The sequence below is a fragment of the Trachurus japonicus genome, chromosome 7, assembly GCF_045865225.1.
Source record: "Trachurus japonicus isolate A0001 chromosome 7, Traja_1.0".
NCBI lineage: Eukaryota > Metazoa > Chordata > Actinopteri > Carangiformes > Carangidae > Trachurus > Trachurus japonicus.
Genome location: NC_140913.1, coordinates 12,418,353 through 12,444,813, shown reverse-complemented (window position 1 = coordinate 12,444,813; position 26,461 = coordinate 12,418,353). Strand labels below are relative to the sequence as shown.

General features: G+C 41.4%; 1 protein-coding gene across 2 annotated transcripts in view; it reads right to left on the bottom strand.

Moving 5' to 3' along the window:
* mtor (mechanistic target of rapamycin kinase) overlaps positions 1-26,202 on the bottom strand; it is an 84,015-nt gene extending 57,813 nt beyond the window's left edge. Inside the window, exons 1-24 of one of the 2 annotated variants that reach the window (XM_085781258.1) lie at positions 26,036-26,184; positions 25,442-25,584; positions 25,071-25,179; positions 24,716-24,948; positions 24,074-24,274; positions 23,815-23,949; positions 23,459-23,734; positions 22,299-22,407; positions 21,829-22,012; positions 20,300-20,428; positions 19,795-20,039; positions 18,687-18,896; positions 18,280-18,485; positions 17,422-17,544; positions 17,205-17,288; positions 16,805-16,981; positions 16,274-16,366; positions 15,559-15,693; positions 13,858-13,987; positions 8,021-8,271; positions 7,844-7,930; positions 5,846-6,013; positions 787-899; positions 282-444 (exon numbers count right to left, since the gene is read on the bottom strand). In XM_085781258.1, coding sequence (XP_085637384.1) covers positions 282-444; positions 787-899; positions 5,846-6,013; positions 7,844-7,930; positions 8,021-8,271; positions 13,858-13,987; positions 15,559-15,693; positions 16,274-16,366; positions 16,805-16,981; positions 17,205-17,288; positions 17,422-17,544; positions 18,280-18,485; positions 18,687-18,896; positions 19,795-20,039; positions 20,300-20,428; positions 21,829-22,012; positions 22,299-22,407; positions 23,459-23,734; positions 23,815-23,949; positions 24,074-24,274; positions 24,716-24,948; positions 25,071-25,179; positions 25,442-25,570 — 3,690 coding nt within the window. In that variant the 5' untranslated portion in view covers positions 25,571-25,584; positions 26,036-26,184. Of the gene's footprint in view, positions 1-281; positions 445-786; positions 900-5,845; positions 6,014-7,843; positions 7,931-8,020; positions 8,272-13,857; positions 13,988-15,558; positions 15,694-16,273; positions 16,367-16,804; positions 16,982-17,204; positions 17,289-17,421; positions 17,545-18,279; positions 18,486-18,686; positions 18,897-19,794; positions 20,040-20,299; positions 20,429-21,828; positions 22,013-22,298; positions 22,408-23,458; positions 23,735-23,814; positions 23,950-24,073; positions 24,275-24,715; positions 24,949-25,070; positions 25,180-25,441; positions 25,585-26,035 lie in introns of both variants that reach the window. The other variant, XM_085781259.1, reaches the window with a different exon arrangement.
* Between the last annotated feature and the right edge of the window lie 259 nt (positions 26,203-26,461).

Sequence of the window (26,461 nt, the reverse complement as noted above, 5' to 3'; positions counted from 1 at the left end):
TTAGGCCTCAAAACTATAGGATGGTTTTTCGGGATGAGGGAGGGGGAAGGCTCAGGAGGAAAGAGAGGGGTAAAATGTGACCTCATCCACTCTCATAAACACCACCCCCCACCGACAAACGTCCGATGACATCAACAGTCTGGCAGGAAGTAATAAAAACTGAGGTGGGTGGGGGGGGTTACTGAAATGCTGTTCCTGTGAAGGCAGCAGTAGGGAGGGTGGAAGTAGTCTACTGAATAACAGCTACTTCGAAAATGAGCCCCAGGGACGGAGATAGTTACTTTCTTGCCCAGTTGGAACACAAGCGAGGACAGGGTGTCCATGGAGGTGGAGCGTAGTTCAGGCGTGCTGTCAAGTGTCCGGACAATGGGGTGGATAATGCGCGAGGCATAGTCTGTGAAGTCCAGGGACTCTGTCAGCCGGTCAAGTGTCTCCAAGGCAACCCTGAACCATACAAAGGAAAAACAGATGAGCAGAGAACGATCAGTTTCACTTAAATATCAGTGAGACACAGAGACAAACAGAGACAGGGCTTCTGCTCTGAAGGACTTTTTTAAAATGTGACAGGTTGAAGAATTTAACAGCTAGATTCTTTTATATCAAAGAAAGTGCACATGAAAATGTTGTGCTGTAAATAAACCTACCCATTCCAATTACAATATTTTAGGAGCAGAATTAAGAGCTAATGCATCTTAGTTAAATCAATAGCATCCATTAAGGATTTCAATGAGGAGAGATTTTAAACATAAATCAAATATTTTGATCTACAACTAGTGTGGTACTGACTTGCGGGCCTGCAGGGGCACATCAGCAGCATCAAACAGCTTGACAATGGGAGGCAGCAGCAAGTGGAGGTAGTCGTCTAGATTGGCACCAAACAGCTGGATGGCATTCAGCAGCTGCAAAATAAAGCACAGAGCGCTCGGTTGCACATACTGCTACACTTAACAAGAGTGGGTTCAGTTTAATGAGCTTGTTATGGCTAAATGGTTTTCTTGAGGAATTCTAACAGAAAAGCCCAATGGTGTTGTGTTTCAGCAAGGTGCTGGCATACATGGTTCCCTTCCAGGAAAAGTCTGCATTACTATGAGTGAGTGAAGAACCAGATAACACACTTGTGTGTCACTTCAAAGCACACAGACCATAAAATATAATACTAACTGGATTAGAGCCACTAATATAGTATATTTCAAACACAAAACTCCACACTACAACACACTCTGTGGGAGCACTGGTGGGCCTGCAATCATATAATACACAATGTCAAATGTGACATTTGTCACTTATACAGCCTGGAGAAGTTTATCTGTTTTAAACCCTTAAACCCCTATTTTGTCATTTATCTATTTACGCTCTTTCTTTTCTAAATGCAAAACCCAACTTCCAGTGCCTCAGGGACGAAAGTATCTTTTTATATAAAGAATTCTTGGTTGTACAGGAAGTTGGGGAGGGATGAGGGGGGTGAGGTTGCACGTTATGCTCCTTCAATATGGACATGCACCTTACATTTCACATATGGGTCAATGATGCAACCCAATGTCAAGTGGTGTAACCGGTATTTCTTCATAAAACCCTGAGTCCAGATTTATTTTCTTGTATGTAGTCAAATGTGGAATAAGTTCACTTTTGCAATGCAACACTATGTTTGACAAATCTTACACAATGTGTCACACATTATTTAGAAAAGGGCAGTGTTGGGGCATTCAGTCTTACTTTTGTTAAAAAAAATGTTTCAATTGGATCATTGTACATTTTAACTAATCTGATGTATGCTTTTAAAACTTTTTTTAAAGTATTTCTGAATTGTCAGTCATCTTGCCAACCCTTATTTGTTACTGACCCATATATTTAGAGGAATCAACCAATAGTGAATTTTTAAAAGGCCAATATTATACCATTTGGAACAAAAGAAAGCTCCTACACCCCATGTAAAAAAAAATGTTTAGTCTGAATTTAGTGTAGCAGGCCAGCACAAATGTCGAGTCCCGTTTAAATTTAAATTACCTCAGTGCTGAACTGCGATGCCCAATGTGTACACTCTTTCAATTTGTTAAAAATTCAACTTTATCTATAGTTTTACATCAATGAATGTCTCTGTACACTGTGATTTTGGCCTGTCCTGATCCAAAGCTCACAATGACAGAAATGTGACATGGCCCATCCAAAAAGTGAGATGACTTTGAGGCACTCTGTCTGGGTAACCTGTCTAACTAACTACATGAGCACTTCCCTGTGAGAGTCTGGTGGTACGACTTGCCAGTTGATTTTCAGCACCATTTGTTCATGTAATCATGGTGATTAAAATTAGCAGCACAACTGAGATGGAAAACAAATGGGAGCTTATATTACAATAACGTTTCCTGTGCAAAGCTTAATGGGATTCTAACTGAATGGTTTCATTGTTTGAGATCACAGACACATCCATCAACTATTCATATATCTTCTAATTTCAGTTACAAATGCGGTAATGACTCTGATGAAGGACGGCCAAAACGTTTCGCCCACTTGTCGTCTGTACATGAAGTGAGTGACCCTCCTCCATCTCTACGAGACATTATAATAGGGACACCACCAATTTTTCTAAGCGCTGTGGAAACTCTTCATGTAATTTCCAATAGGGTGACACCAAATCGGATTCTGGCACAGACATTTTGAAGCTGTCATGACGCAACAGTTTGAATTTAAAGTTTTGAGTGCTGTTTCCATCCAGCCGGCCAACTGTCCAGGACACATCTTAAATAAAAATGTAACTGCATGGTTGTTGTTTTTTTTTGTTTGGTCTAACGTTAAGTCACCTTGTGTGGAACATGTGTGAGCAGTGTATGTGGTGGATGGATGGTGGTTTTAAAGGATGACGTATGTTGCAGCCAACAAACCCACCCCAGGCCCCAACACACCCCATGACTGCTTCTGCACTTTCCCCGCACCTCCTACCCCACGTCTAAATTGCACACGGCGAGACAGCAGGAAGCCAAGGTGGAGGTGTAAGAGTGTGTGTGTGCTGTGGGGTATCGGTGGCTGGACAGAGAAAAAAAAGAACTCCATGAAATGATGGAAGTATGTTTTTCTTTTCTTCTGCTTCGGACTGGAAGGTAACTCGATTCCCAGGTCCCCCATTTCATGACCCCCATCCTATACCCTCCAGACCCAGTTATAGACTATCCAGACTGTGGGCTGCTGGGTTATCTAATACTGCAGACGCTGAGACAAAGCTGCACCAGAGCAAAGAGCGCTGCCGCTGGATGAGCGTGCTGCTTGTGATTCTGCCTTTGTGGTCTTCACACAAAACCATGATTTAGAGTCTGAGGGAAAACCCTGACAACCACTGGCAGAAGCTGCTGAAACAGGAGAGTGTGTTAGCTACAGGTCTATACTCTCTTTGAACTGCTGCATTAAAAAGTGAATGGCTGGGACCTGAATGGTCTTGATGGATATTGTCGGAAAACCGCAAACAGAAAACAGTGCCACACTAAGTCGAATGTGGGCTGAGCTCCTGTGTGTGGAGTGATGGAAGTTGTTTTTAAACACTGACTCCTCTTGGCAGTGCTAGGAAACTAAGTTATATGTATACTTAAATACCAACTCCAATCTGACATATGAGCTTTTCAATCTCATTAGTGCTCTTTCTCTTCCAGATTCATGACACACACTGTGGCACATTTTCTCCATAAATCACTGCAGTTGTCAAATGTCAAACTAAGATAAGTGGAAACTCTGAACTAAAAAACAGTTACGTAACATGTGCTTCAGGGTGATGTTATACCGTGAATGATCATGTTTATTAATGTTTTCCCCCATCATTAATTATTTACTGGACTCTCTCTATTGTACATGACAGATATTTCTATGTACTTCTATTTTATGTTCAGTTATCCATCTGTTTAGTAAAGACATAACTTGTAACAGCTGAATTTGTGACACCCAGTCAGACTGAAAGTTTATTTTACATGGTCTGGCCAAAAGCAGGAAATAATCTTAACATGCTGACATCAGCAGTCCACAAATCAACTCCCCTAGAGCGCTTTATCAAACTTTTTACTGTCATAAACCTCTGTCACCACTTTGCACTCCCCACAACAAAACAGCCTCCCTCCTGCTCTGCAGCTTGTATTGTTGTTTCACAAGTAATATTATATAATATAAAAAACACAGAAGGCAGTTTAATACACAACTGAAAGGGAATGTGTCTCTCTGTTCCACAATGAATAAGAAACCCATTTCAGTAGGTCTGTATCATTAGGCTGCACTCGAGGTTCAAATATTTATTTGTCAAGTTGGTATTTAAAGGTGCCCCGTTCAGTTCTCCTGTGCACAGAACATGTGCTGAAATCATTAGAAGCTGCACCGTTTATATCCGTGTCATACATCCTAGTTAGCAGTCACCGTTTTCACTCCTTTCACTGGTGAATAGCTTGGAGCATTACTGCCACAAACTGCTGATTAGTGAAACAACATTACACCGTCTGCAGGAATGTGTACCATGCAGCCCACCTGCCTGGGTGTCAGGCAGCAACAGCTCATAAAAACGTGGCTCTACAGTGCTACCAGTTGGTCAAAACCTACACAGACGACATTCAAATCTCTAGTCACCGCTCAGACTTATTTCTCTGGTCATAAAGTTAGACACAGTTGATCTCTGATGTCATATTAGTGTAGTAATTAAGCTAGTACTGGCTAAAACTTTTAACTGACGTTTCTACTTTTCAAATTCCATTTACCTGGTATATGCCATAGTCCACAAATACCTGCTACAATCTAATGTCTGAAACTGATGTACACATGGGAACCTTTTAGAAAAGCCACTCCTCTTCTTCGAGAAAATGTGGGGTTCATCAATGGTGTCCTTGAGGTTTACCAACAAAGGCAATGTTTCGAAAATATGATACACAAAATAGAGGAGGAACTGATGTAATCCATCACATTTGCAAACGTGTATAATTTGTAAAGAAATAAGCATGAGAAGACACCAACAGTCTCAGCTCTTATTACACAGATGCTCAGACGTTCCCGTCCAACAGAATGAAGATATTTAGACAGGACTGAATAAACAGCAACATTGGAAATAACTAACAGGTTGAATTATCTAGGACGTTACAAAAACCACAACAACATGGTTGCAGTTACACAACCTGTCTGTGACGGTGATATTGTCTAGGCCCTAGACAATAGACTCCAGGCGCCGGGCCACAGCAGGCAGCTTGGTCGCTTTATTGCAAGTACTGTATGTTCAAATGAGTCAGTTTCATTTTTATTTCAGCTGCTGCTCTGGCCTCTGCTGAGTAAGCATTCGTGGCAGCATGAACCTGTTTCCAAGCAATATTTTTTTTATTTGTTATGCCTCTGCTGATCGCTCTGAGAGCACTTTGTTTAAGCTGTTCCAGCTCTGTGGCCACAATTTCAATTCCAGCCTTTTTGGATTCATCTCTGCAAGCTCTCAATTTATTGTTCTTTTATTGTTTGTATTTTTCTGCTCAATTTGTGTGTTTATTTCCCTTTTTCTTTCATGATTTATTCTGTGCATTTCCCTGATGTAATAACTGAATTCCAACTCACTCACTGAAATGTATTCCCACCTGAAATTCTTAGATATTAAACTAAAGTGTATAACAGCTAAGTTTTCTGATAATGTATAATTGAACATTTTGATTTGTAGATGCCAAGAAAAAAAACTCAACATTTATTTCCCAATCTCTTAAACATACAAACAACCCCCTTTTATCCCTGTCCTAAACTCTGGTGGTTCACTCATAGAGATATTTCCAGCCTCTACTTTAGCCTGGTGTAACCCTCATTACACAGCAGGACTGGAGATTTTGTTATCAGAACTGTTCTAAAGTTCACTCACCTTGATGGTTACACTGCGCCCGGTGCTGTTGTCGTGCATGAAGACTCGCAGCATGTGTGGGATAAGCTGAGGCAGATAGAGCTTGAACTCTCCACCCAGTGCAACCACAATCTGCTCAATCAGAAGGATGATGGTGTTCTGCATGGGGTTGTTTGGCGTCCAGTACTCCTGAAAACAAAAATCACATAAAAGGTGTTCTCTATAAGGGTATTTCTTCAAGTATTGATACACTAGGAACTTCCCTGCTGGCTTTGTATAGCACACAAGTGCACTGTAAGACTATAAAGTGCCTCTCCATTGGTAAAGAAACCCACTAACATCAAGCTTTTTTCACCAATGGGAAAAAGGTTCGATTGGAATTGATGAAAACACAACACCCAGAGAAAGATGTTAATTTTCAGCCCCTTTATCAGAAGGTTTACCTGTGCTCAAAAAACCCACTTGTACCATGTCGTATTTTAATGGAGAAAAGGTAAAGGTCAAAAATGCAAGCTGCAGAAAATCTGGTCACGATTATTCCACTCTTCTACTAAGGTTTCCCTGTTCTAATCTTTTTTGATGATTAAATTAGTCATCCACCTGCAGGAACAACAGTTTAATAATATTTGCAGATCAGTCTTTGTGGAGAATCACAGACATTTCCTTAAAATAAAGAGCCTGATCCTAAATGTGCATTAAATAAAAACTTGCTGAGCTAATAGAAAGACTTGAATGGCCTAAATATCCATGACCTAAATTAATACAATCCAATTTCTGTATATAAACTTTTACAATTTTCAGAGCGAACGTCCAAAACAGTGAGCTCACAGCACTACCTCATCCACACCATGCTCTGATATAGTGTGGTGGGTTTCTGCCGGTCTGAGGAATTGGGTCAAAACGTGTTTCCATCAATAAGGTGAGTGTGAGAGACTCATTCAGACTGATTTCCCACTGGAAATACAAAGCAGTCGTGTGCCAGAGGCACAGAGAGCAAGAGCAGTATAATCTGAGATAGCAAGGAATGGAGACAATTTCCTGTCAGCTAGGACTGACATCACGTCTCTGTGTGGCTTATGACACCGTTTTGGAAAATTTAGGCACGGCCACTGTGTACATTGGCGATAATAACAGTTGAAGTTAACGTGGAGGACTTGAAGTCACGCAATACGTCAATCAGTCAATGGGCCTCAGCTGTGAGATCTGGCAGAGGTGTTTTGTCAGTGACCAGAGGTCTCGAGCAGCCCCCAACTTCCTGCTTTCCCTCCCTGTGGCAGCTGACTAGAGTGCAAGTGAGTGTACATCCTGAATGGCTATTCCAGCCCCCTCATCTGGATGCGGGAACTGGGCTGGAGAAAAACTCAATAGATTCTTTGTTTCACTGGCCATTTATTAACTCAGAGGGACTTGAGGCACATTGGTCCAGTTCTCTCGATTACTTTTCTCCAGGAGAAGTTCCCGCCATCGCAAAAAGTGTCAGCGACAGTGTTATCCAAAGTCTGACTGAAGGACAGTCATATGATGGCTGTGCCATGCTACGTAATTGTGAAGTGTGTTTATGAAAGAGCAGGGGCTATGGCTTTAGCAGTTCTTCCACATCATGTGATAAGCATTAATGTCATAGTCATTACCACATTTTTCTTTAGAAATGAATGAGTGGAAATGTACAACAGAGCTCACCCTGCCTGTTTATTTCTTAACAATGACCAAAAGTTAAAGAGAACAAAAGGAAATCATCCAAATATTACTAACATGATTTTCTCATTGTCCCATTCAAAGGGCCTCTTTAATCTTGACAGTAAAGTATCGCACCACACATAATGTGTACAGCGAAGTAAGGCTTTCATCCAGGGGCATTGAACACATTAATCCTAATGAGGGAGGTACAGAGCACAACTGAGTGCAATTAAGAGTCTGCAGCTGTTTGCCTGACTCACAAGAAAATAAGAGGGGCTGGATGAGCAGTGTTTAGAGATTGGAGTGGGATGGGGGGGTGGGAGTATTGACAAAATTACTCACTCTAATGAGGGTGAAGATGTCGTCCATGTAGGGCCGGATGTGGATCTTCACAAAGCATACCACCATTCCCATCTGCTGGAAAAGGAACTGGACGAAAACAGAGACAGCAAAGAGAGTGAGAGACCGTGCTGTGTGAATGTCTGGATATCAGAAGACAGCCCCTTCCCTCTTAGTTACCTCTCGGATGCTGGCGTCACAGACCCGGATGACATTGAGGAAAGTGGGCATGACCTGGGGGAGGAACTGGACACACTTGAGGCCAAGAGACTTAAAGATGAAGGTGACGGCCTGGACCACCATAGTGTGGTGGTTGGAGAGTGAAGGGTCTCTCAGGATGCGCATCAGGGTGACGATCGCCACTGCCGGGTAAAACTCATCCAGAGGCAGGTTGCCCATGTTCACGAGCATCTCACTGGTGCTGTAGTCCGCTGGGAGGAAGAGAAAATAGAGCAGTTCACTTTTGGGTTTTTGGTTACTGAACAAATATGCAACACCTGCAATGTCTCACTCTCTTGAGGAAATGATTATAAATGCGCAATAGACAAATGTCAGTTTAAATACTGAACTTTTTTTAACTAACACACAAGTTATAGCACTGTCTTCATCCATACTGAAAACATAATTTAAACAATCACAATTGTAGGTTGGAAAAGGACGTGAACCTCTCCAGTCACACCTTTAACAAAAGATAATAGGAGCCAGGAGCTAATGAACCTAAAGTCAGGATAATGAAAAGTTAGAGCTACTTTGATATATAACATAACATTCAAACATGTAGACTTTATTATTCACAGTAAGCATCTGCTGCAACTAAAGGCCTCAATGAATATTTTACAAATTCAATTCCTGCAATAACTTCGGCCCTTGTGAATTTGTAGGAGTGAAGGCTATACTGCCATGACGCTGCAAGACCATTAGCCAGGCAATCATTCTCCAGTGAGTAAGTCTGAGTATGTCTACCATGATTTATGACATCCCGAATCCTCCCCCTCCTACCATCTAAATCAACACCTCCTCTCCTCCACGCTAAATACAGTGGAAAATGCTTCTGCTCCTAGTGATAAATTCTGACGACAATAATAGGCTGATAGGAGAGGAGAGCTGATGCTGTTGGCTCGTTGCTGCTGGCCACTTGTCAATTCTGGCACCAACCTCCATTACAGCACCAGCCAACAAATCAAGTAAGGATGTTTTTGTTTTTTTTCTTCCATAAGACGAAGCTCCAGTCCAGTAGTTGATGAGTGTGTGTTTGGTCTTGTTAAAACCTCAAAAACAACAGTGGAAAAATAACGTTGTTGGCCAACATCAACATTATTACGTTTTCTTTCTTTTTTTTTGGCTACTTTTCATTCTTGTTTTGCCATTATGAGGTGTTGCACAGGGATTTGAGTTCACACAGTTACATAACTTTCAGTACGAAGCATGCTAGAGCATAAATTTAGGTACTTGGTACTTGTGCTGCACAACAATAATGGGCATGAGCTGCTAGTTATGTGCAGTGTTTATATTTATAAAGAGACAGCCTGTATTTGTTGCTTTATAAAAATGCTTCCCACTGCCTCCACAGGTGGTTTGACAATTGGCACATGAACGGGGTTGAAAAGGCAAATACAGTAGATCCTCCACGCCTTAGTGGAAACATCTTTCCTTGAAGAAAAAACATTACCTCTGTCTTGTGGTTTATTTGCTTCGTAAAATCTGGTTGACTGAGGAATCGTCACAAATTCCATTATGGTGTAATTAAATAGTCCAAGGCTATAATACTGTACATGCAAACCCTTTCCAATACCGTTCATCAGGCTCACACAGATTCACAGGAACCATTAAATTAATGGAAATAAATCAAAATCACAACATGGCCAAGTGCAATATCCAAATCACAGGAGCTGCAATTTTTTGACGGAGGAAAAATGTGTCACCTTATTGGCACCATGTGTTGTGGAGCTACAGAGGCTCTGCGGCCAACAAATCATATATATACTAGTTTAGAGGACATGTTTGTCTGGTACACTACTCAATAAATCTCATTATCATCATTTTTAAACTTTTTTTTTTTGGCTTTTTTTTTTTTTGCCTTTATTCGATAGCACAGTGAGATAGACAGGAAAGGGGGAGGCAGAGAGGGGGAATGACATGCAGGAAAGGTCTGCCCGACGCGGGACTCGAACTGGGGACGCCTGCGTTGAGGACTGTAGCCTCTACATGGGGCGGCCGCTTTAACCACTGCGCCACGCACCGCCCCATCATTTTTAAACTTTTAAAAGTGGCAATTTATCATAGCAATTCCAAATGAAATTGCATATTGTAGTATCTGTAAAAATAATGGCAACATGTCCTTTTTTTGTTTTATATTATTATATATTTTTGGGTGAATTTGCCTTTATTTGACAATGTAGAGAGACAGGAAAGCAGGGAGAGAGACTGGGGGTATGAAGACCGTCTCAGCTGGGAGTCAAACCGGCGATCAGCGCTTTCAGGCATATGCCAACATGGGACGTGCTCTCTAACCACTCGACCAACAAGCACCCCCACCATGTTTTGTTTTTTTCTGTATATTGTTCACCCTAGCCGAGTCACACATAGTAAAATAAGTTAAAGGGATAGTTCAACAATTTGGCAAATTTGCCTATTGCCATAATCCCCATAGTCATAGCAGTAGGTTCATTACTGTACCTTTAATTATCATGTTGTTTTGTTCATAGCGTGGTGAATGTGCAGGTCACAACTTGTCCCCAAGTGTTTTGGAGTTGTTGGATTGTGTATTTGATGAGTTTGATGAGGGACAGGGAACCTGTACCGTTCACCTCCATTGTGTTTGCTGAGCAGCTTGCGTCTGCCCCGCGGATCTCAAAACAACATGCACCGATAATTAAAGCTAATGAACCTACCCCTATGACTAGGGATTATGGAAATAGGCGAATTTGCCAAAATGTTGAACTATCCCTTTAAAGTTTTGGCAGAGAAATGTTCTATGCCACACAATATTTACATTAATATGAAGTCGTTCAGCTAAAGAGTTCAAATGGGCAAACTTTTGTCTTTACACAAAGCTAAACTAAGGCTCCAACTTGACCAGTCAAATACTTGGAAGCTCATATTTTAGCACATAAGGCTGTGGATGGTTCTGGTGTCTGATAAGTCTTCCGGCTCACAGATCTCCAACTCAATCCAGCCTTCTTGGATCTTATTCTCTCTTCTCATAAATACCCGAAGCAACAAACCCACAAACAGTCTGTTTATTTTCTTTTAAAACAGTGCCACATCTAGCTTTTCCTCTAAAGCATTGCAGATATTACTACCATCTGCATTACACCATTTCAGAATCACTCCAAGAGTTAGAGAATCTAAAGGAGCCACATGAGGATTTTGGCAGTCACGCCCAGATTTACAGAGCGTAATTTCTTCCTTCTTTCTTGTATTTCTTAAAATAAACCAAGCATCACTGGTGGTCTTTTTAACATTTATAATGCACATTTCATTTTAAAATAAGTGGTTTTATTAATGTTTTCTGTGACAGACGATGCAAATGGGGTCAGTCTGTCCATTTATCTATGCAGAGCTACTGAGTTTTACAAGGCATGTGAGAATACAGACGTCTGGTATCCAGCGTTTCACTGGCCTTCTGCAGGAGTACAGTTTCAGCTGCTCCAGCTGTCTCCCCTCAGACTCTGGACTGTAGACATACAGATTGGCACAGGGCCTGTAGGTAACAGAGGGTAGCTTTGCTGCTGGAGCCTTTATTCCAGCCTTCACCAAGTCTAGATTAATGATGGTGATAGATGGATTCACATCTGTATCTGTACAAGCCACAAACAGGCACCAGTGTAGCTAAGCGAGGCAGCAGTGCTGTAGTAATTCAGGCCTCAGCTATGTTGGAAAAAAGCTGAATTGTTTCCTCGGCACAATAACAGCTGTAAGTACAGCAACCTACTAAGAAGGAATACACATCATTTCACCGGTTTTATGACCCTGACGTTCTGTAGGGATGTGATTGGGCCTGTTTGAAGTCAGGTGAGGAGATGGGCCCAGCCACTGACCTCCCACATCACTAAACACACTCTGTAAAGGATGCGAGTGCTCCAGACACTGACCCTGACAAATCTGCCAACAGATATACAGCCTCCAGTTGTGGTCACAGTCCATTTATTCAGAGAACAAACTGGTAAAACTATTACCATATTGTCCAAGGTCACATACTGAGACATGTGACTGGATCAGACAAGTAGAGACCTGCATTCTCCATACACTATCCACTTGCCTGAAGACAGATTAGTGTTTTCGTCATCATTGTGAATTTTTAGGCTCTCCAGCAGCTGACAGCCTTTGAGGGAGCAACGCTTTTTAGCATGCGTTACAATTCCCATATAATTTTCCATTCATAGTAAGGCGTGTACAAACCTCCTACATTACTACTCTTAGTAGCAATTTTTTATGGTTTATCACAGTCATTTGGATTCAACCTGGATTCAACCTGTATGGTGACACTACAGCCTCTTTTTATGCCACTTTTAGAATAGCCAGAGGGTATGAACTCACATTACATACCTAATCCACCTGAATTCAGGGATTGTAGCCATTGGTATGTAACAGTTACAGTAGTGGGCAGAAACTGAGCAGCGCAGGAAGACTATGACCCAGATGTAAAAACCTGGTATTCACTAAGTAATGACAGTAGTTGGACGCAAATGTATCTTTCCATACTGACGCTGCCAAATTAAAACAGAAAAAAACTCAAGTGTTCCTCTTGTCACATAAATGCCATCCTTTGTTCTGATGGTTTGTGAAACAAACATTTCAGCAAAACAAAGTCTGACAGCAACAGGGGGCAGAATGATTCAGCTACATTTACGTGACGGTAAAGACTCCATTGGTAATCAATATCTCAAACAAAAACAGTGATCATGTTCAATGTCAATAAAACAGCGGATTTTCAGTCTGAATTTGCTCACTTTGAATTAATATCTCTACAATAGTTTGAGTGACAGTGCACTTTCAAAGGCTAATTTAGGATCAATAATTTGGGGCAGGAAAACATAACAGCTGATTCATTAGCCTAATTAAGATTTAGTTTTTAAAGATTAGATCCAAACAATAAAGATTGCTATAAATCACACACCCAAAGTCATAGCTGCAGCTGACTCAAATATTCTGAGCACAGACGTATCACTTCTCTTCCAAAGTGTAAACGATAAGTATTTTTGGCCAGAGAGGACTTCAATAGTTTGTGTGAGCCAGATTCAACAAGTCAAATAATTTAGGATGTATTCAGTTCCTCTCTTCAATGATCAGTTTCTGCACAAAGAAAAACTGCAGTCAAGATTTCAAAGCTGCGTTTTCTCAGCTCTTTCCCCAGAACTGACTTGTAACTTGTATTTCATGCTTCAATACGCAGCCTGGAGAGATCGTGCCTGTACAAATGGCCTGATGTCTCACCTTGATTCTCCACAATTATGAGCAGCTGCTACTTCAGCTAAATGTTAAACTCTGTGACCATCTATCCTGAGAACATTAGCTGCACTGTCTCACTAAGTGATTTATGAAAAGAAGAAATCTTTAGGTAGTACATTATCAGTCCAATTGTTGCAGAAAAATTGATGTAGTGAATTATGAGCAATTGCAAGTGTCTGGTTTAACAGCTTCGATGCTTTTTTCTGAATGATATTTCCATTTTATAAATCTTCTAAAATGGCAACTGCCACTTCATACATTTTGTGACCTTTAAGACGGAAGTTGTTTGTTCCATTAAGTTACTCAATCCGTCTTTAAGAAGTGTGTTACTGTCTGGAGGCTTCCTGACACCACATGTGCACGTATAAGTGTTTATATTTATAAAACAAAATCCATTATGGTGAATGTCAGTTATCCAAGGCCATGATCATACCATGTTCTCTACATACAAACTATTTACAACTCAGAGGAGCAAATGAAACTAATTCTTAGTAGTTTGACACTTAGTAACCAAGCAAAGCCACAATCTCAGTAATACTGATTAGCACTGGTGATCACAATCCTACCTGAGTCCTGACTGGATTTGGATTCGGAGAGAGAGACAGCAGAGGCGTCTCGTGACTGGTCAATCATCCCGATGTTCACCTTGTGCTTGTAGGGGTCCAGAGCACCAAGAAGACCCAGAACACGAATAGCCTGTTGAAGACACACAGCACATAGTGTTAGAAATATAAACCAGACTCTTTCACTTGACTACAAGGTAGCTAGCTACACACATACAGACTACGGACAGGTACCTGTCACATTTGAATCAATACGGTACCGATACTTGGGACCTGGGAATCAATACCTGTCTGAAAAAATGTAAATGTTCCCTCTTTACTGTGGCAGAAGGAGAAACATGGAGAGACTCCTACAGCCATCAGAAAGTTCTGTGTGAAACTCAACACATGAAACTGAGGCGCAGAGGAAATTCTGCAAGGTGCGGACTTTGATGAGAACCAGAGAATATTCACGTATTGACAAGAGGAGACAATACTCGGTACTTTGGTGGGAATTCGGTACTTAGTAATAAAAGTACCAAATTCGGTACCTATCCCTAATACAGACACAGACATGGCTGAGAACAAGGTGAAGAAAAGGTCAGCCCTCACACTGGAATAGTCTTCGATAAAATATCAAGACTATTCCAGTGTGAATGTGAAGAAGTAGTCAGGGGTGACCTGTCCATGTGCATCAACCAGGAAACCTCTACCAAAGGGCATTTACTTAACCAATTTATATTTTGTGTTGTATCAATTAAACATGTTTCTCATGTATCTTTTTAATTTTGCTTTGTTTTAATCTTAGCATATTTTTATGATTACTGTTGAATTTTTTTGTTCCGACTCTATTTGCTTGTTTTTGTTTCATTGCTTCAAATGTAAAGCACTTCTAGCTGCACTTTGTTTATGAAAGGTGCCATACAAATAAAGTTATTATCATTTTTTAAAACGATAAATTATTCTTTTTTGTTTTTTCATGGTTGGCAGTGTCTTCTCACAGCTCTGACACTGTTGAAGCAGCATATTTATCTGCTTTTTAGCAAACTTAGGATCATTTGCTTCACAATAAACATCCACAACAGAGGTGTTGCATGAGTGGTGTGAGCAGTGTCTCTGAATGTTATGATATTTCTTTCTGCGACGCAGTCTGAAATTGATAGTGGTGTAATTCCAGGCTGACCTGAGTAAGCAGTAAGCAGGGCCATCTTTCAGGCCAATGGGTGGCAAGTATTCAATGCTTAAAAGACAGATTGTGTGGAATATTTCTTCGGTAATAAATTCAGTTTAAAGTGATGCTGGAGGCTGTGACACCAAATAAACAGTCAACCTGCAGTGGGCTCATTACTACCATTGGATAATTGGCCGTACAGGACCTCAGATCAGTTCAATAGTAGAGACAAAGTGCAAGTTGCCAGAGCCAATGTCCTTGTGTCATACACCACACTGACAAGTCACTCTGAGCCTCGCATAATGTAACAGGCGAGAGGAGAAATTATGACAATTATCACTTACATCACAGCTCAAGACTTTGGAAAAAGCTCCACATAGCTTCGGATAAATATGGAAAATGTGTATGGGCTCATTCCCGTACGTATTCATGTGATTATACCTCACTGGTCAAAGTCAACACATCTAAACAGACATCTATGTGTTTGGAGGATGTTGACAGGTAAAAGTTTCTGGCCTCATACTGAGTCAGTATGAGTTGGGTTCCATGCATACCTCTCTCCTGATGCCCTGGTTTTGTTCCGTCTTGAGGAAGTTGAGCAGCACCTCCAGAAGGGAAGGGTACTTGCGGTAAGGCTCCACCACATAGCCAGTACTGGCCACCTGCTGGCCCAGTGTCCACAACGCCACCTGGTGGAAAGTCAGAGGAAGACACTCTCAGATCAAAGCCAGTGATAAAGAAATATGAGTCATAAGATTTAGAATCAACTCTTTTAATAAAGCCAAAGAACATTTAGAAACAAAAGTAGCTGTATTTGGATTTTATAACATTTTTATGTTTCATTTAATGTTTATGTTTCATTTATTGTATTACAAGTGTAGATAAAAGTGAAAGCATTAATCCCATTTGCCTGTCACTGAGAACCTTTTCAAAATTAGTTTTAAGTCCCTTGTTCATCTGCCATTGTAACACTGCAGAGGTAATAAAGTAATACAGTAATACTTTTGAAGGAGCCTTTCTTTTGTTAAGTTCTGGCACATAACTGTTTAAATTGGGAAAAACCAGAAGCACAATGTTCTCAAAATGTTTTCTGACTAACTTCAAATGATATCCTGCTGTGTTTACTAAAGTAGATATGTATTTACAGTACCCAAGCAGTAAATATTTTCAGAGCCTGGAGTTGTGCTGAGGATGGGGTGAGTAAAAAACAAAACAAAAAAACAACGACATTAGAACCAGATGAAGCCGACTTTCATTTTCTCCACATACCTGTCGCTTGGCCAATGAGGAGGAGTCTTGCAGCATGTCCATGATGATTGGAAAAAGTTCATCCATCCACTTCCTCATCTCAAGGCCACTCACCTGACAGAGAAGGCACAGAACCAATCAAAGCTGTGGAAATCACATACTCTTTCCAATTTCCTGTCAACAGGATCTTCTAAAAATCTAAAACAATTTTACATTAATATGACAATTGATCCTGTTTAATGTGACCTTATCACCCTATAATCCTTTATGTGGAATTATTTTGTCTTTAAAGCATTTATCAAATTATTCTAAAGGCAGGATTTTGTTTTCACTTTGGAAAATTCCTGCTGCCTTCATTTTTGTTACTATTCCTCGGTCAGACCTGTCAGGGTAGAAGGATGTTTTGTTGCCTGCAATATTTACCACATTGTCTTTTTTGATATTGGCACTCACTAAAGAATTTTACACAAGGGTCTCTCTGTTGCTGCACATCTTTCATCACAAAGAGACAAGTTAATATTGTATTTAATGTCCTTCGTCTATATTTCCTACATGTTTCTGTGTCTTCGTTTGTTGGCTCTTCAGCAGCTGGACTTCTGCCTCGTCCTGCACTGAGTCAACTGTCAACACTTGGTCTACCCGAGCATCTCCTGAACTCTCTCTCAACTGTAGGGCCTGCCTGCGATTAACTGTACTTTCCTGACGCCTCTGTGAGGAAGATGGTTCAACCTGGAGAGGGTGGAGCAAGGCACACATCCATGGGTCGGGCTCTAACCTCAACATTCAGATGACAAGCTCAGATTGTTTGCATTAAAGCTGTTGCTACACAAGACTCAAATGATGTAATTGGATTATATTATCTGGAAATATACTTTGTTCAGTTTCAATCCACAACAGCTGTAAAATCAATGTGAAACATGTAGGAAAATTGTGTCAGTCATTCCAGTCTTACCTGAGCCAACTCGCCAATAGTTGCAAGCACGCTAATGACCACTCCAGGGTTGGGGTCTGGGTCTTTCAGCTTGAGGATAAGAGCCTGTTAAAAATAAAAAGGTTAAAGTAAATCAGAGGGATGATATGTATGAGGAGCTGGAGGAAATTAGGTTGTAATGAACTTAAGCTTTTCCTGGTTCTGGGAAAGTATACTGAATACACATTGAGAGTTGTACCTTGAGGATGGGCTCCATATACGGCCGTATGAGGCGAGGGGCGTTGGACACCAGATGGCCCAGCATACGAGCACTTTGCTCTTTGTTCCTGCCAACACCACTGTGCTCCAACTCTGTTAAGATCTGTGACAAAATTCGAAACACAGCTGAGTAAATGAAGTTAAGGTGAAAATCATAATGTCCATAATGGTGTTACAGGGATTGTCTCTGTGTTTTAAGTCACTGAGCCATCCCGAGGAAAAACCATGCACCTGATGGATGCTTTGGACATTTAAACGTGTGCATAATACCATGGCCTATTCTGCCCTCTGCAGGTATCTAACTGAAACAACAGAAAAGTGATTTCCCCAAACCCAGGAAATTTGTATTGCCAGTAAAAATATCTAACATATTCTCCATTTGCAGAAATACAAAAACCAAAATGGAAGCCATTTTCATTTGATCTCTTATGTCTTGGGATATTCTAATGATTTGAACTCGTCAAAAATCCCTTGTAGGCAGGTTACAAATCCTCCGTTTCAAATTGGTTTTTAATTGACAGACTTAAGTGCTGATATTTCAAATTGCTCAGATGGTATTATATTTGTAGCCAAGGAAGGCACATTACCATGCCCACATGAAACTTGACCGGACCGACTGTGAAACTGACCTGAATTAGTTAATACTTTCTTAGCTATACTGTTGCTGTTTAACAACTTTTCTGTCAGAAAAAAACTAAATCCAATAAGCAGACAGGGCGAGATGAGTTTGTTTTCAGTTAAACAGTCATAAATCAAACTTAATTTTACTGTATTCACAAAATCCATATAGGTGCTTCATCAGAACAAACCTTTAAACCACTTGTTGTGGCTCGCCTACCTGGATGAGCATCTTGCGCAGGAACGGCATGACAAAAGCAGGGTTCATGCTACTGAGGCGTCCTATTGTGCAGATGGCCAGCTCTCTTATCTCAAACACCTCATCGTTCAGCGCAACAAACAGCGCCTGCAAGTTCTCGGCCTGGGCGAGGTGAGCATCAAAGCGCTCGTCAAGAGATGCCAGCACACAGTATCGAATGTCTGGATCTGCAGGGAACAACAGGGAGAAAATAATTAGACTCTCTCTGATTACCTTTATCATCATGGGTCATTTAAGCTGTTAAGTTATTTTTTTTATTCATTCTGCCTTTATCATAACTACAGTGAAAGAGAGAAAAAGAGATTTGAACCCAGGTCCAACAGTAGGGCTAAGGACTAAGACGGCCATGGTTTGCTTTCATTTGTTACCTGGGTCAGTGATTCCAACAACTAGCAGCTTGCTCAGCACATCTGCAACAACTTGCACAGCTGTCTGGCTGACAACGTGACCATTGATCAGGTGGATGGAGGGGGTGAGAAGGCGTGAGCAGGTCCGGGCTGCCTCCATCCGGATTTCTTTGTGTTCACTATTCAGGAAGTGGTCGGCACAGTGGCGCACAAACTGGGTGAGGGAGTGTCCTGGTCAAACACAAAACAAGTTTGGATCTTGTGTCACTTTACATAGGATTTGACATTAGAACTACTATTTTAACAAGTTAGGACAGTAATGAAGATAACCAAAACAAGTCAAGATTAGTTATTGCATTCATGCATTTTGCATTTTTTATTGCAATTTGAGAAGTAACTGTTTCACCACAGGGTGCTGTATATACAGTGGACTACTGGAAAACGATTTACCCAGTCATCTTACGTGACAACAAATATATCATATATCTTGTTTAAAGCCGCTGCAGTGAACAGAAACTGAAAACTTAATCTTCTCCAATACCAGTATTCACCAGAGAATATGCAACAATAACTCAATGAATTTGCTCAAAATAAAAAGACAAGAGCAAAACTTAATCCTACTATTTACAGTGAGCAAGATTTTGGTTTAGCGGTTTAAAGTCCTTGGAGTTTAGTCAAGAGAATAGCTGGACACACCCATTCAGGCTACTGCTCAATTTCTACAGTGCTGTGTTGTGTTTTCTTTACCCTCAGTGTGACTTCAATCTTATGATTTAATTTAAAAACCCAACATTTCTCTTAGGCACCACTGGATTTGCAATGTGCAAGCAACAACACATCTCGTAACTCGACCAGTTATCTCTGTATGATTTCCTCAGTATGAAATGGCACTACCCAGGCTTGAAAAATTGACACTTTCCTCTCCTGACAGAAGCAAATTTTCATCACATGAATGAAAAATTGAGATTAATCAATAAAGTCTGCAGAATTAGAGCCACATTGGGAGTCTTGTATGCTTTTCATTCTTTTGGGTTTTACATTGTTAGTTCTTAAGAATAAAATAACAAGAACAGAGTCCTGATTTAAGCCCATTATTTCTGAGAAACGTTGCCATTTTCTAGGTTCTTACCCTCAAATTCAAAGCTTCCCAGTGTGCGCAGGGCCAGTGTGATGCTGCCAACGTCGCTTGCCTCTGGGATGTTTGTGAGGCTTGGTGAGGCCAGCTGGTGAGCCAGGCCTTTGGGCATGCCAGGATGACGTAGCGGCTTGTGCATTAACACGAGGGAGAGCATCTTCAAAAGACCGTCCTGAATGTCCTTCTTCAACTGCGGGATTTGGCGGCTCAGATCATACAGCACAGCCGTCAGAGCCGGACTAGATGAGGAGGACAAAGCAGGCAAACAAGCCAGTTTCAGCGTTGTTGTCCTCTTTACATGAACACAAGGAAATGCATTGTTGTGTGTTTAACCACCAAGTTAAATATAAAGCTAAGTAAAATACATACACACATATGATTGAAATTATGGATTTAAACCTTGCAACATGTATAAACTCAGCCTGGAAGTCCATAAGGCGGTGGTAAAACCTTGTTTAGTTTAATTATTTAGCATTCTAGTGAGTTCATTCTGTCTTACCTGAGGCCCACAGCCAGCATAGGCTCCAGCAGCTCTTTGATGTCTGGCTGGATGCTGGGACCCATGGCTCTGGAAAGCATGCTGATACAGGTGAACACTGTGGCATCCACCTGCATGGTCTTCTGCCTCCTACACACATGGAAAAAAGGGGGGGAAATGCATGTAGTGATGAGTGACCATTCACTTCATGGACAGTTTCTCAAAATGATTTTTTTAACAGGTGCTGAACAGAGCAGATGTTAACATAAATATTAAATGTGGCTTTTTCTAATTTTTTTTAGCAGAGTCAGAATGAAATTAGCCCAAGGTGATTAAGGAGTGTCTCAACCAACGCAAGAAAAATCATAGAACAGAACGATTCTTCGATAAATTCGATAAAAGTAAGAATCGCGATTCTTATCCTCTATGATTCTGGATCGATTCATAATCTTCAAAAATCGATTTTTTATTCATGTTTCCTCCGTCTCTCTTCGTGCCCTCACTGACTTCCATACACAGCGCTGCAGCATGCCATGGCGCTCGTTAATAACGTTAACTGAAAAGATTAAAATGCTCTATTGAATGTCTGTGACTAGGCTTGTGCCCATCAGCAACCCGACCCTCTATCGTTGATTGAGATGACGATTGATGTTTTGTTTTTTTTGCTGTACGCGTAACAGCTGAGCAGCCACATCCACCGTGCTCTGGATCAGCTGACGGTGCTCAGATGAGGTTAGATCTTCACATTTTGAACGCTTTTCATACAAAGTGCAGCCAAACACCAGGCTGAAGAGAGAGGAACAACAGGAGCAGCTTCTCCGACAGCTCCTCTATAGAGCTGCAGGTGAACTGGCGTGAGAGCAGAGCACCGTCCCTTTTTTCTTTTCTTTTTTTTTCCAGCAGTGCCATTGTTACAGGTGATACACAATACATTATGAGCATGTGCATATGAGAATCGATTTTGAATCGAATCGTGACCCTAAGAATCGTAATCGAATCGATTTGTGAGACACCCAAAGATTCACATCCCTAGAAAGTAGTGACACAGCTTGGAAGTAAAATGCAAAGAGATAATAAACTAGCCAGAATCACCACCGCTGAAGCTAGTTTCAGATCACATCCCTTCTAATCCAAAGTCATAAGATACAAACCATTTGTGTGAAAGTTTGTCATAATCGCTGTGTGAGTCTTCAGTCTGGGCTGAAATGTGTTACATCTTTGAACAAAATCTCATCAGCTCTCCCTCAAGTCCAAATGAAGATTTGTGCTGAATTTGTAGGGGCTGAGGCTCCCTTTAAGAATCTGAGACATTGTATTCACAAGACCAGAACCTGAGTTTTGTGAGGTCGCCATTACGCCAACAAAATGTAATCAGTTCATCCTCAGCTCGAGGTGAACATTTGTACCAAAGCAATAAGCCTCTGGCTCCGGCTGTCTCCAGCACAGAAGCATAAAAGTCTGATCCAACACATCAATTTATGAATATGAAAACATACTGTACACAAAACAATAAGTAACAGTGTCTATACATCATATTTTCATTCACTGACTTGTGTGCAAAGTCCTTTGGCGGTAGAGCGGCCTTGATGATCTCGAGGATCTTGGAAAGATATGGCTGAATTTCTGCCCTGACGGCCACAACCAGCAGCCCCAGAGCCTGGAACGCTGCCGTCCTCTCTTTTTCCTTCTTCAAACAGCCCAGCAGGTAGCCCATAGTGTCTGACAGGTATTGGTCTGCACGGTGGATGGAACAGACACAAAGCAAATGATTAAGCACACGTGTAGGGCTTTGTGGAGAACACATACATCAACTAAGCGGGACAAGTTACAAGCAATTTATTACAGCAAATCCCTGCTGACATAAGGACATAGGAGACCACAAAGTAAGCTCGTGATCCCCTCACAATTCTTTCCCATAAGCGGCGGATACATTGATGGGAAGAATGCAAGTCTGCCAGTTAATGTATCAAAGATGATTCTGCTGGATCTTGGACGACACTCAAACATGAATTAGTCCCACCTGTAAAGGTATGGGGCTGGAAAGCAGCCAGGCGAGGCAGCAGGTTGAGGATGGTCATCTGAATCAGAGGGTTCTTACTGGCCTTGTATTTCAGCACCCATCGACACACCTGGACAAAGGACATAATGAAAAGCTGTGTTGACTTTTCTCTGGTGCTTCAATGTCTTTGCAAGCCTATTCCCATTGCTGTGGGATCCAAAGGGCCTTACTCATAAATTCTTCTTTACTGTTAAAGTGTCTTGCATAGATTTAATATTTATCCATTTACAATGTTTAATCTGCACCAGGTACATGGGCACAAGTCAGGACACACCTTGAGTAACCACAAAAACATATGATACTACATTATATCCAGGTTAGCAGGTGAAGTGAACATCACAGCAAGGGCACAAACTTTTTGACAACTACATAATATCAGAATCAGAATCGCTCAATAGCAATCATTTCATTTTTCAAAATGCGACTGTGCTTTCATTGTAAAAATGAAATAGTATTTCATGTTTGCAAATTCTTCTACATCCTTTCGTCCCTGCAGAGTGCAGATTATTTTAACTTTGAGTAAGCAGCCTAGAATTTAGTAATCCATATACCGGTAGTTAACCTATAGGTAGTCAAAATAAAAACTAAACATTTAACTTAAAACTTCAGTATAATTATGTACTCCACACCTAAAACCACTTTGCCCTAGCCCTCATTTTGAAATGACATGAAATAAAAACCAGTGAGTTGAACAGCAAGTAAAAGCTGACGGGTTGGAAATCCATTCAAGAAGTGTCATGTTTTTGATTGATAATACAAAAGAAATTACACATTCTTTTCCAATTACAGCCTTGAACAGTTCTGATGTTTTTCTGTTGGTGGTAGTAGAAGGCATAACGGCCTCCTTTTAGTTCATGAGGACTTTATCGTTTTTCAAGATGATCATACTCGCTGTGTTTAAGAGTAGGTAGCACAGCGTCACCCTGGTAGTTCGTGTAAAGCAAAAGTAATATACCTATTGTTAAACTGAATATAAGTATATTATTTCCTATCACTTGGTTGAAAATGAAAGGATGTGTAAGGCACGAAACTATATTTTTCACAAAACCACTTGAAGACAGATTAATTTCTAAACAACTGTTGCGTGCCATGAGTAGCCAGACCCCTGCTGTAAATTCTACCTGGTCGAAGCGCTCCTCCATCAGCTCACGGCAGTATCTGCTCTCCACCAGCGAGCTCTTGGCAGGAACCGGTGTGGCTCCAAAGCTGAGGAAGCCCTGAGGCGTGCTGTAGCCCAGTAAACCCAGGAGGGCGTTTGACTGCTGTGGCTGCACCGACTGGAAGCTAGTGAAGGGTGTGATGTGGCGAGGCTTGGCTCCAAATCCCATCATTTCTTTGCAGTACTTATCATGGACTAGCTGCTGCTGTGTGATCTCCTCCATCTCCTCACGCATGCGCTGTCACAGAGATAAGACGGTGAGAGGAAGGTTTAGCGTTTGGATATGAGGCATGGGTCTACAGTGAGATCAGAACTCACCTCTCCTTCCATACTGCTGATGCGGACCAACTCATTCAGGATGAGAAGAGCACCATGGACCCTGTCATCACGATTCATTCCTTTCTCTTTGGCCAAAGTCTCATCAAAGCCTTTTTCTGCCTCCTCAAATGTTTGCTGTTACAGAAAATAGAAACATGTTACCTATTGGAGAAGTCACAGCCTCCGACCCCCCGCAAGTACCACACATATTGAAGAAGAAACCTTATTTCAAAGCAAAAAACATGGTTGGAGTGCCTACTTTGTACCACTGTGGTTTCTGCATTTCCTTGGTCTCCCTCTGTGTGGTGAGGATGAGACAGGCTCGCAGGGCAGACACAGCCCCTTCTCGGATGGCCTGCTTGGGATCCCATACGGCGTAAAAGATGTTATCAAAGAAGGGCTGCACTTGCTGGAAGAAGAAAGTGGGTGCGCTCACAGCCAGCTCCCTCAACACCAACACCTGGAATAGGCAGGAAACTGTTAATTCAGTGTCATACCTGTATCATTAATTCACTGTTTTGGGTTTTCTTCTTTGCAGTGTAAATAAACAGCAAGAGTACTTACAGTATTATTATTATTGTACACTATGGCTGTTGCCATATATAATTATAGGAATCTAAAGACAAGTTTGTAGCAAATGATTGTGGCATCCCAAAAAATACAAAATCTTTATAGATCAAAATCTTGTATTTAAAAATCTGGCCTAAACTAAGGTAAACTGGACTAATCGCAAATAAGCCAAGAGCTGCTTTCCAAAGTAAAAATAAAAACACAATGAAGCAATGGAACAGGCTTGAGTCAAATGATCATCAGCCCTCATCTCTACCAAACATACACACCACTGAGAAGTAGTGGTATTTCAACAGTAAACACAGTCACAGCCTGTCTGTCAGTCACTTACTGCTGCATGGCGTCTGCCTTCATTCCTGTCTGCTCCCAGCCACTCCAGGGCCCTTTTCACCTCAAACTCCACATACTCCGCCGTAAAGGTGTCCCCAGCCATAGACAGGTGGCCCATGGCTTTAGAGGCCATCTCCATGACCACTGGGTCGCTGGAGGGGAGCAGGTTGCGCAGGTAGTTGGCAAAGCGGCTGATCCTCGTGGCATTGCCTCCCTCGACTCCAATCAGGCTCACTGGAACAAATCAAGTCCGTTATATACTGTTTATTGTGTACACCATTATCTTTATCATTATCAAGCTAATTTCACACTTATAGTGGATGTTAAAAATGGGCTTCTCTGTGTTTATGACTCACCAATTGCGAGAATGCCTCCTTTCTTCTCATTCACATCTGAACTGGATACCAGTTCAAATATGTGATGGTTTAACTCATCGTAGAAGGTAGTGGCTTCATCTTGGCTAAGCTGTGGGAAGCACAAACTCAGTATCACAAAAACCATAAAGGGGAGGGGGGTCAAATTGGTGACTACACCAGATCAATTTGATCTTGAGTAAAAAAGAAAAATCACAAGTGTTCATGTTTCCTCCTGAGATCATGTGTGTGTAAGCAGTCAATCCACAACTTTTGTGGCAAATGGCAACAGCACTCACTTCGTATGCAGTGTGTGTAATGATAGCTTCATGACTAGTTTCAGTAGTGACATCCACGGTAGCGCTTGTCCTTACCTCTCTCAGCTCTGTAGTCACATAGTGCTGCAGCTCTTTGGCAGACTTTGCTCTGGTGTCTTCATTTCGACTCTTGAGCCCACTGACAAACTGCTGCAGCACAGTGGCTGTGCCTGACATGATCACCATTTGGATGGCCTTGTCTGCAAAAGTACGAACATATAAGGAGACATGCTATTTGCTCCCTCTAAGTTATCGATACAAAGGCAACACATACAACAATAACTGATATAAATACTGTACTTGGAAAGAGAGAGGATTTGCATCGATTTGATAAGCATTCGGTCAGTGGTGTTGTTGTTGTTGGCTCACGGTATAGCTAGCTAACATGTCTGGGGTTAGCTAACGGTCGTGTCAACCTTTCTGGTTAGCAACACATCGAATAAAGACAATAAACTGAGCTGCAAAGCTCCGTGGGTCTGACCCACCAGTGCAACAATTACACGTTCAAATGTTACAGGTCAGGTGCAGGCTGGTTGGAAACCTCTTATACGTCTCATGCTGGTTCTGTTTAGCTAACGTTAGCGAGTGCTAGCTAACATTTAGCTATAGCAAACCTTTAGTCAAACAGTGAAGTTATTTTGAATCACTTACGTGTTGATATTTATATTCCGGCCACTTAATTGTCATTCGGCGCTTGCAAAATATCTCTCATTGTCAGTACTACCTGGTTAGCCCAGGTGCAGGTTGGCTAGCTCGGCTTTACTACACTACTGTGTTGAGTTGGACCGACTCCAGCAGGGCACACACGGGTAACTTCAGGAGCGCCGAGCTGCGCAGCCTCAATGCAGCTCACACATATTAGCTGGGGATACGTTTGCGTATTAGTCTCTTTTATATACAGTCTATGGGATTAATAAAAAAAAAAATAAAGAAGAAGAAGCCTTATCTTTATCCACATTTTTCACAGACACGTGCCTTTGAAATGGTCATTCATACACAACTTTTCTTGCATGTTTTTGGTTTGGAATAATCAGCACTTTATTTTCCAAAATAAATCACTATTATATGATGATAGAG